The sequence below is a fragment of the Pelobates fuscus genome, chromosome 4 (genome assembly GCF_036172605.1).
Source record: "Pelobates fuscus isolate aPelFus1 chromosome 4, aPelFus1.pri, whole genome shotgun sequence".
NCBI lineage: Eukaryota > Metazoa > Chordata > Amphibia > Anura > Pelobatidae > Pelobates > Pelobates fuscus.
The window spans coordinates 2,996,135-3,007,334 of NC_086320.1; the positions used below are offsets into that span (position 1 = coordinate 2,996,135).

The following is an 11,200-nucleotide window of genomic DNA, read 5'->3' on the forward strand; positions in this document are numbered from 1 at the left end:
ACAGGTTATATCTGGGGGTTCAGTGTCTATATATTGGGCTGTATGATATTGGGGTCCCCCCAGCCCCCCTGACCTGGTACACTGAGGCCTTGGGGAGGTCCAGGCAGACGGTGCAGCACAGGACGCCGTACAGTATGATATTGGGGGTCACTGGTTATATCTGGGGGTTCAGTGTCTATATATTGGGCTGTATGATATTGGGGTCCCCCCGCCCCCCTGACCTGGTACACTGAGGCCTTGGGGAGGTCCAGGCAGACGGTGCAGCACAGGACGCCGTACAGTATGATATTGGGGGTCACTGGTTATATCTGGGGGTTCAGTGTCTATATATTGGGCTGTATGATATTGGGGTCCCCCCAGCCCCCCTGACCTGGTACACTGAGGCCTTGGGGAGGTCCAGGCAGACGGTGCAGCACAGGACGCCGTACAGTATGATATTGGGGGTCACTGGTTATATCTGGGGGTTCAGTGTCTATATATTGGGCTGTATGATATTGGGGTCCCCCAGCCCCCCTGACCTGGTACACTGAGGCCTTGGGGAGGTCCAGGCAGACGGTGCAGCACAGGACGCCGTACAGTATGATATTGGGGGTCACTGGTTATATCTGGGGGTTCAGTGTCTATATATTGGGCTGTATGATATTGGGGTCCCCCAGCCCCCCTGACCTGGTACACTGAGGCCTTGGGGAGGTCCAGGCAGACGGTGCAGCACAGGACGCCGTACAGTATGATATTGGGGGTCACTGGTTATATCTGGGGGTTCAGTGTCTATATATTGGGCTGTATGATATTGGGGTCCCCCAGCCCCCCTGACCTGGTACACTGAGGCCTTGGGGAGGTCCAGGCAGACGGTGCAGCACAGGACGCCGTACAGTATGATATTGGGGGTCACTGGTTATATCTGGGGGTTCAGTGTCTATATATTGGGCTGTATGATATTGGGGTCCCCCCAGCCCCCCTGACCTGGTACACTGAGGCCTTGGGGAGGTCCAGGCAGACGGTGCAGCACAGGACGCCGTACAGTATGATATTGGGGGTCACTGGTTATATCTGGGGGTTCAGTGTCTATATATTGGGCTGTATGATATTGGGGTCCCCCCAGCCCCCCTGACCTGGTACACTGAGGCCTTGGGGAGGTCCAGGCAGACGGTGCAGCACAGGACGCCGTACAGTATGATATTGGGGGTCACTGGTTATATCTGGGGGTTCAGTGTCTATATATTGGGCTGTATGATATTGGGGTCCCCCCAGCCCCCCTGACCTGGTACACTGAGGCCTTGGGGAGGTCCAGGCAGACGGTGCAGCACAGGACGCCGTACAGTATGATATTGGGGGTCACTGGTTATATCTGGGGGTTCAGTGTCTATATATTGGGCTGTATGATATTGGGGTCCCCCCAGCCCCCCTGACCTGGTACACTGAGGCCTTGGGGAGGTCCAGGCAGACGGTGCAGCACAGGACGCCGTACAGTATGATATTGGGGGTCACTGGTTATATCTGGGGGTTCAGTGTCTATATATTGGGCTGTATGATATTGGGGTCCCCCCAGCCCCCCTGACCTGGTACACTGAGGCCTTGGGGAGGTCCAGGCAGACGGTGCAGCACAGGACGCCGTACAGTATGATATTGGGGGTCACTGGTTATATCTGGGGGTTCAGTGTCTATATATTGGGCTGTATGATATTGGGGTCCCCCCAGCCCCCCTGACCTGGTACACTGAGGCCTTGGGGAGGTCCAGGCAGACGGTGCAGCACAGGACGCCGTACAGTATGATATTGGGGGTCACTGGTTATATCTGGGGGTTCAGTGTCTATATATTGGGCTGTATGATATTGGGGTCCCCCAGCCCCCCTGACCTGGTACACTGAGGCCTTGGGGAGGTCCAGGCAGACGGTGCAGCACAGGACGCCGTACAGTATGATATTGGGGGTCACTGGTTATATCTGGGGGTTCAGTGTCTATATATTGGGCTGTATGATATTGGGGTCCCCCCAGCCCCCTGACCTGGTACACTGAGGCCTTGGGGAGGTCCAGGCAGACGGTGCAGCACAGGACGCCGTACAGTATGATATTGGGGGTCACTGGTTATATCTGGGGGTTCAGTGTCTATATATTGGGCTGTATGATATTGGGGTCCCCCCAGCCCCCCTGACCTGGTACACTGAGGCCTTGGGGAGGTCCAGGCAGACGGTGCAGCACAGGACGCCGTACAGTATGATATTGGGGGTCACTGGTTATATCTGGGGGTTCAGTGTCTATATATTGGGCTGTATGATATTGGGGTCCCCCCAGCCCCCCTGACCTGGTACACTGAGGCCTTGGGGAGGTCCAGGCAGACGGTGCAGCACAGGACGCCGTACAGTATGATATTGGGGGTCACTGGTTATATCTGGGGGTTCAGTGTCTATATATTGGGCTGTATGATATTGGGGTCCCCCCAGCCCCCCTGACCTGGTACACTGAGGCCTTGGGGAGGTCCAGGCAGACGGTGCAGCACAGGACGCCGTACAGTATGATATTGGGGGTCACTGGTTATATCTGGGGGTTCAGTGTCTATATATTGGGCTGTATGATATTGGGGTCCCCCCAGCCCCCCTGACCTGGTACACTGAGGCCTTGGGGAGGTCCAGGCAGACGGTGCAGCACAGGACGCCGTACAGTATGATATTGGGGGTCACTGGTTATATCTGGGGGTTCAGTGTCTATATATTGGGCTGTATGATATTGGGGTCCCCCAGCCCCCCTGACCTGGTACACTGAGGCCTTGGGGAGGTCCAGGCAGACGGTGCAGCACAGGACGCCGTACAGTATGATATTGGGGGTCACTGGTTATATCTGGGGGTTCAGTGTCTATATATTGGGCTGTATGATATTGGGGTCCCCCCAGCCCCCCTGACCTGGTACACTGAGGCCTTGGGGAGGTCCAGGCAGACGGTGCAGCACAGGACGCCGTACAGTATGATATTGGGGGTCACTGGTTATATCTGGGGGTTCAGTGTCTATATATTGGGCTGTATGATATTGGGGTCCCCCCAGCCCCCCTGACCTGGTACACTGAGGCCTTGGGGAGGTCCAGGCAGACGGTACAGCACAGGACGCCGTACAGTATGATATTGGGGGTCACTGGTTATATCTGGGGGTTCAGTGTCTATATATTGGGCTGTATGATATTGGGGTCCCCCCAGCCCCCCTGACCTGGTACACTGAGGCCTTGGGGAGGTCCAGGCAGACGGTGCAGCACAGGACGCCGTACAGTATGATATTGGGGGTCACTGGTTATATCTGGGGGTTCAGTGTCTATATATTGGGCTGTATGATATTGGGGTCCCCCAGCCCCCCTGACCTGGTACACTGAGGCCTTGGGGAGGTCCAGGCAGACGGTGCAGCACAGGACGCCGTACAGTATGATATTGGGGGTCACTGGTTATATCTGGGGGTTCAGTGTCTATATATTGGGCTGTATGATATTGGGGTCCCCCCAGCCCCCCTGACCTGGTACACTGAGGCCTTGGGGAGGTCCAGGCAGACGGTGCAGCACAGGACGCCGTACAGTATGATATTGGGGGTCACTGGTTATATCTGGGGGTTCAGGGTCTATATATTGGGCTAGATGATATTGGGGTCCCCCAGCCCCCCTGACCTGGTACACTGAGGCCTTGGGGAGGTCCAGGCAGACGGTGCAGCACAGGACTCCGTACAGTATGATATTGGGGGTCACTGGTTATATCTGGGGGTTCAGTGTCTATATATTGGGCTGTATGATATTGGGGTCCCCCAGCCCCCCTGACCTGGTACACTGAGGCCTTGGGGAGGTCCAGGCAGACTGTGCAGCACAGGACGCCGTACAGTATGATATTGGGGGTCACTGGTTATATCTGGGGGTTCAGTGTCTATATATTGGGCTGTATGATATTGGGGTCCCCCAGCCCCCCTGACCTGGTACACTGAGGCCTTGGGGAGGTCCAGGCAGACGGTGCAGCACAGGACTCCGTACAGTATGATATTGGGGGTCACTGGTTATATCTGGGGGTTCAGTGTCTATATATTGGGCTGTATGATATTGGGGTCCCCCAGCCCCCCCTGACCTGGTACACTGAGGCCTTGGGGAGGTCCAGGCAGACTGTGCAGCACAGGACGCCGTACAGTATGATATTGGGGGTCACTGGTTATATCTGGGGGTTCAGTGTCTATATATTGGGCTGTATGATATTGGGGTCCCCCAGCCCCCCTGACCTGGTACACTGAGGCCTTGGGGAGGTCCAGGCAGACGGTGCAGCACAGGACGCCGTACAGTATGATATTGGGGGTCACTGGTTATATCTGGGGGTTCAGTGTCTATATATTGGGCTGTATGATATTGGGGTCCCCCAGCCCCCTGACCTGGTACACTGAGGCCTTGGGGAGGTCCAGGCAGACGGTGCAGCACAGGACTCCGTACAGTATGATATTGGGGGTCACTGGTTATATCTGGGGGTTCAGTGTCTATATATTGGGCTGTATGATATTGGGGTCCCCCAGCCCCCCTGACCTGGTACACTGAGGCCTTGGGGAGGTCCAGGCAGACGGTGCAGCACAGGACGCCGTACAGTATGATATTGGGGGTCACTGGTTATATCTGGGGGTTCAGTGTCTATATATTGGGCTGTATGATATTGGGGTCCCCCCAGCCCCCCTGACCTGGTACACTGAGGCCTTGGGGAGGTCCAGGCAGACGGTGCAGCACAGGACGCCGTACAGTATGATATTGGGGGTCACTGGTTATATCTGGGGGTTCAGTGTCTATATATTGGGCTGTATGATATTGGGGTCCCCCAGCCCCCCTGACCTGGTACACTGAGGCCTTGGGGAGGTCCAGGCAGACGGTGCAGCACAGGACGCCGTACAGTATGATATTGGGGGTCACTGGTTATATCTGGGGGTTCAGTGTCTATATATTGGGCTGTATGATATTGGGGTCCCCCCAGCCCCCCTGACCTGGTACACTGAGGCCTTGGGGAGGTCCAGGCAGACGGTGCAGCACAGGACGCCGTACAGTATGATATTGGGGGTCACTGGTTATATCTGGGGGTTCAGTGTCTATATATTGGGCTGTATGATATTGGGGTCCCCCCAGCCCCCCTGACCTGGTACACTGAGGCCTTGGGGAGGTCCAGGCAGACGGTACAGCACAGGACGCCGTACAGTATGATATTGGGGGTCACTGGTTATATCTGGGGGTTCAGTGTCTATATATTGGGCTGTATGATATTGGGGTCCCCCCAGCCCCCCTGACCTGGTACACTGAGGCCTTGGGGAGGTCCAGGCAGACGGTGCAGCACAGGACGCCGTACAGTATGATATTGGGGGTCACTGGTTATATCTGGGGGTTCAGTGTCTATATATTGGGCTGTATGATATTGGGGTCCCCCAGCCCCCCTGACCTGGTACACTGAGGCCTTGGGGAGGTCCAGGCAGACGGTGCAGCACAGGACGCCGTACAGTATGATATTGGGGGTCACTGGTTATATCTGGGGGTTCAGTGTCTATATATTGGGCTGTATGATATTGGGGTCCCCCCAGCCCCCTGACCTGGTACACTGAGGCCTTGGGGAGGTCCAGGCAGACGGTGCAGCACAGGACGCCGTACAGTATGATATTGGGGGTCACTGGTTATATCTGGGGGTTCAGGGTCTATATATTGGGCTAGATGATATTGGGGTCCCCCAGCCCCCCTGACCTGGTACACTGAGGCCTTGGGGAGGTCCAGGCAGACGGTGCAGCACAGGACTCCGTACAGTATGATATTGGGGGTCACTGGTTATATCTGGGGGTTCAGTGTCTATATATTGGGCTGTATGATATTGGGGTCCCCCAGCCCCCCTGACCTGGTACACTGAGGCCTTGGGGAGGTCCAGGCAGACTGTGCAGCACAGGACGCCGTACAGTATGATATTGGGGGTCACTGGTTATATCTGGGGGTTCAGTGTCTATATATTGGGCTGTATGATATTGGGGTCCCCCAGCCCCCCTGACCTGGTACACTGAGGCCTTGGGGAGGTCCAGGCAGACGGTGCAGCACAGGACGCCGTACAGTATGATATTGGGGGTCACTGGTTATATCTGGGGGTTCAGTGTCTATATATTGGGCTGTATGATATTGGGGTCCCCCCAGCCCCCCTGACCTGGTACACTGAGGCCTTGGGGAGGTCCAGGCAGACGGTGCAGCACAGGACGCCGTACAGTATGATATTGGGGGTCACTGGTTATATCTGGGGGTTCAGTGTCTATATATTGGGCTGTATGATATTGGGGTCCCCCAGCCCCCCTGACCTGGTACACTGAGGCCTTGGGGAGGTCCAGGCAGACGGTGCAGCACAGGACGCCGTACAGTATGATATTGGGGGTCACTGGTTATATCTGGGGGTTCAGTGTCTATATATTGGGCTGTATGATATTGGGGTCCCCCAGCCCCCCTGACCTGGTACACTGAGGCCTTGGGGAGGTCCAGGCAGACGGTGCAGCACAGGACGCCGTACAGTATGATATTGGGGGTCACTGGTTATATCTGGGGGTTCAGTGTCTATATATTGGGCTGTATGATATTGGGGTCCCCCCAGCCCCCCTGACCTGGTACACTGAGGCCTTGGGGAGGTCCAGGCAGACGGTGCAGCACAGGACGCCGTACAGTATGATATTGGGGGTCACTGGTTATATCTGGGGGTTCAGTGTCTATATATTGGGCTGTATGATATTGGGGTCCCCCCAGCCCCCCTGACCTGGTACACTGAGGCCTTGGGGAGGTCCAGGCAGACGGTGCAGCACAGGACGCCGTACAGTATGATATTGGGGGTCACTGGTTATATCTGGGGGTTCAGTGTCTATATATTGGGCTGTATGATATTGGGGTCCCCCCAGCCCCCCTGACCTGGTACACTGAGGCCTTGGGGAGGTCCAGGCAGACGGTGCAGCACAGGACGCCGTACAGTATGATATTGGGGGTCACTGGTTATATCTGGGGGTTCAGTGTCTATATATTGGGCTGTATGATATTGGGGTCCCCCAGCCCCCCTGACCTGGTACACTGAGGCCTTGGGGAGGTCCAGGCAGACGGTGCAGCACAGGACGCCGTACAGTATGATATTGGGGGTCACTGGTTATATCTGGGGGTTCAGTGTCTATATATTGGGCTGTATGATATTGGGGTCCCCCAGCCCCCCCTGACCTGGTACACTGAGGCCTTGGGGAGGTCCAGGCAGACGGTGCAGCACAGGACGCCGTACAGTATGATATTGGGGGTCACTGGTTATATCTGGGGGTTCAGTGTCTATATATTGGGCTGTATGATATTGGGGTCCCCCCAGCCCCCCTGACCTGGTACACTGAGGCCTTGGGGAGGTCCAGGCAGACGGTGCAGCACAGGACGCCGTACAGTATGATATTGGGGGTCACTGGTTATATCTGGGGGTTCAGTGTCTATATATTGGGCTGTATGATATTGGGGTCCCCCCAGCCCCCCTGACCTGGTACACTGAGGCCTTGGGGAGGTCCAGGCAGACGGTGCAGCACAGGACGCCGTACAGTATGATATTGGGGGTCACTGGTTATATCTGGGGGTTCAGTGTCTATATATTGGGCTGTATGATATTGGGGTCCCCCCAGCCCCCCTGACCTGGTACACTGAGGCCTTGGGGAGGTCCAGGCAGACGGTGCAGCACAGGACGCCGTACAGTATGATATTGGGGGTCACTGGTTATATCTGGGGGTTCAGTGTCTATATATTGGGCTGTATGATATTGGGGTCCCCCCAGCCCCCCTGACCTGGTACACTGAGGCCTTGGGGAGGTCCAGGCAGACGGTGCAGCACAGGACGCCGTACAGTATGATATTGGGGGTCACTGGTTATATCTGGGGGTTCAGTGTCTATATATTGGGCTGTATGATATTGGGGTCCCCCCAGCCCCCCTGACCTGGTACACTGAGGCCTTGGGGAGGTCCAGGCAGACGGTGCAGCACAGGACGCCGTACAGTATGATATTGGGGGTCACTGGTTATATCTGGGGGTTCAGTGTCTATATATTGGGCTGTATGATATTGGGGTCCCCCAGCCCCCCTGACCTGGTACACTGAGGCCTTGGGGAGGTCCAGGCAGACGGTGCAGCACAGGACGCCGTACAGTATGATATTGGGGGTCACTGGTTATATCTGGGGGTTCAGTGTCTATATATTGGGCTGTATGATATTGGGGTCCCCCAGCCCCCCTGACCTGGTACACTGAGGCCTTGGGGAGGTCCAGGCAGACGGTGCAGCACAGGACGCCGTACAGTATGATATTGGGGGTCACTGGTTATATCTGGGGGTTCAGTGTCTATATATTGGGCTGTATGATATTGGGGTCCCCCCCAGCCCCCCTGACCTGGTACACTGAGGCCTTGGGGAGGTCCAGGCAGACGGTGCAGCACAGGACGCCGTACAGTATGATATTGGGGGTCACTGGTTATATCTGGGGGTTCAGTGTCTATATATTGGGCTGTATGATATTGGGGTCCCCCAGCCCCCCTGACCTGGTACACTGAGGCCTTGGGGAGGTCCAGGCAGACGGTGCAGCACAGGACGCCGTACAGTATGATATTGGGGGTCACTGGTTATATCTGGGGGTTCAGTGTCTATATATTGGGCTGTATGATATTGGGGTCCCCCAGCCCCCCTGACCTGGTACACTGAGGCCTTGGGGAGGTCCAGGCAGACGGTGCAGCACAGGACGCCGTACAGTATGATATTGGGGGTCACTGGTTATATCTGGGGGTTCAGTGTCTATATATTGGGCTGTATGATATTGGGGTCCCCCCCAGCCCCCCTGACCTGGTACACTGAGGCCTTGGGGAGGTCCAGGCAGACGGTGCAGCACAGGACGCCGTACAGTCGCTCCTCCAGGCGGACGGTCCCGGGTTCGGGGTTCTCTCGGGGCCGTTTTTTGGGGGGCCCCTCGGGGGGGTCGGGCTCTGGGGGGAGCAGTAGGAGCCGGGGGGGTCCCGCCAGTCCCGGGGGGTCCTCCTGGCCGGCGGCGGATGACGAGGCCAGCTGACCCTCCTCCATCCTGCGCTCAGGCCGCCATCTTGCTCTCCTCGTCTTCTCCCGCAGCGACACGCCCACCGCTACGTCACCGGAAACGCCACCTCACTTCCTGTCGGCGCCGAGGCCGCGGCGGCCATGTTTGTGGTGGGAGACACTGAGAAAGCATTGACATTAACCCAAACTAGTACTGGCCGCAACTAACTAGTACTAACCAGAACTGACCAATACTAACCACAACTAACTAGTACTGACCACAACTACCCAGAACTATCCGCAACTAATACTGAACACAGCTAACCACAACTAACTAGTACTAACCACAACTACCCAAAACTAACCACAACTAGTACTAACCAGAACTAACTAGTACTAACCACAACTAACTAGTACTAACCAGAACTGACCAAAACTAACCACAACTAACTAGTACTGCCCACAACTAACTAGTACTAACCAGAACTGACCGCAACTAACCACAACTAACTAGTACTGACAACAACTACCCAGAACTAAACACAACTAGTACTAACCAGAACTAACTAGTACTAACTGTTGTAGAATTATTGACTTCATAAGATTATCTTAAGAGAATGCTGTGTCAGGAGGAAATGAGTTTCAGCGGAACAATGAGTTTCTGTTTAATGAAACATTGTTCCAACTGAGCTACATGTTGGTCTTAATAAAATATGTGTCAGCTGAATCGTAAAATGTGTATTTACTAAAAGAACCTTGAAAACTAACTTTGAAACTAATAATGCCAACTACTCAAAATTGCTGCCAAAGCCCCCCTCCCATCGAGTGGACACCTCGTGCTAATGGGATGACACCTACGTCCCGTGTCCACTCTCGTGACAAGGATGTCACCACCTCTTGATGGGAGGGCATTTAAATAACCACTTAACACCTAAACCAATTATTAATGCATAAATCAATGTTATCTCTGACAATGCTTATGATGTAATTGTGCTTTATAAGGGTCTGCGCACCCATTTTTTAAGCTAAGCCATTAAAGCTTCCGAAGTTCGTTCATTAACCTGAACCCTGTGTCTCGGTGTGAATTTACTTCCGCGTGCACGCTCTTTATTATTTTTAATTTGGACAGGAACAGATAGTCATTCAAACTTATTGGTTTGCAGAAAAGAATCCACATCAATTTGGCGCCCAACGTAGGGCTCTGGGTTATGCCCTGCCCGGACAGCTGTCCAAGAAGACGCTGGGTGGATGAATCCTGGGGGGAAGGAAAAGAGCCTGATCACCTCTGAGTACACGGTAGAGATTGCTGTAGCACCTAGCCGGTATGTTCCTGCCCCTGTGATTGACCTGTCCCAGTGTATGTGACTGCTGCCGAGAGGACATCAAAGTCAGGTAATAACTTGCCCAGAGTCCTTGTATTGTTATTGATACCCTAGTTTACCATCTGTTGCCTGGGTGTGTTTGTATTTAGTTTAGTCCCCGGGGGGTGTGTGAGTGCCTGTTTACCCCCTTTTAGGTGCCGGGTGGCTTTGGCAGTAAGGAGGGGGGGGCCTGGTGGAAGTCTGTGAAGATTCACTACTTTCTCAGGTCCAGGGTGTCACTTTGAGGGCCTGGCTAGCCTCATAGTGCACATTACTCTGCTTGCAGAGTGTAGGACACTTCAGCCTCGAGCGCTGATGCTGATAGTGTTCTGTTAAGCCTAGGGCAGCACAAAACCAGGATACACCACTGGTCACCACCCCTGGTCCCCACCCTACCACTGCCCCTGTTTACACAGTCTTAAATGCTGTGGGGTTTTTGTATTGTTTGTTGGCCGATTTAGTGGCCGTGGACCACCCTGATAGAGGGTTGGGGTTCTGTATTGTGTTTCACTATGATTATTACTGTGTTATGGTTGACGACCCAGAGAAGGGTTGGGTGACAGCCTAGAGAAAGGCTGAGATTATTCATGTATTGACCTGACTGGATCAGGAGTTATTTGCTGTGTTTTACTGTTTATATGCGCATCGTTCTAATATGTACATGGCCATATTACTTTCTGCTATTCTGTGGATTTTGTTCAATTGTTGCTATAGTGTGGGTACCCTAGGTGTGTGTGGTGTATTGTCTAAATGTTGTGTTTTTGTGTCTCTTTGCTCACAATAATTGTAACGTAACTGCCCTTCTGTCTTGTTAC

The 11,200-nt window shown here is 54.4% G+C and overlaps 1 protein-coding gene across 1 annotated transcript in view; it reads right to left on the minus strand.

Moving 5' to 3' along the window:
* Nucleotides 1-9,113, minus strand: part of ZFTRAF1 (zinc finger TRAF-type containing 1) — a 27,452-nt gene extending 18,339 nt beyond the window's left edge. The window contains exon 1 of the mRNA XM_063450901.1: nt 8,839-9,113. Within this exon, the coding sequence (XP_063306971.1) occupies nt 8,839-9,072 (234 nt within the window). The 5' untranslated portion in view covers nt 9,073-9,113. The remainder of the gene's footprint in view (nt 1-8,838) is intronic.
* Nucleotides 9,114-11,200: the final 2,087 nt, after the last annotated feature.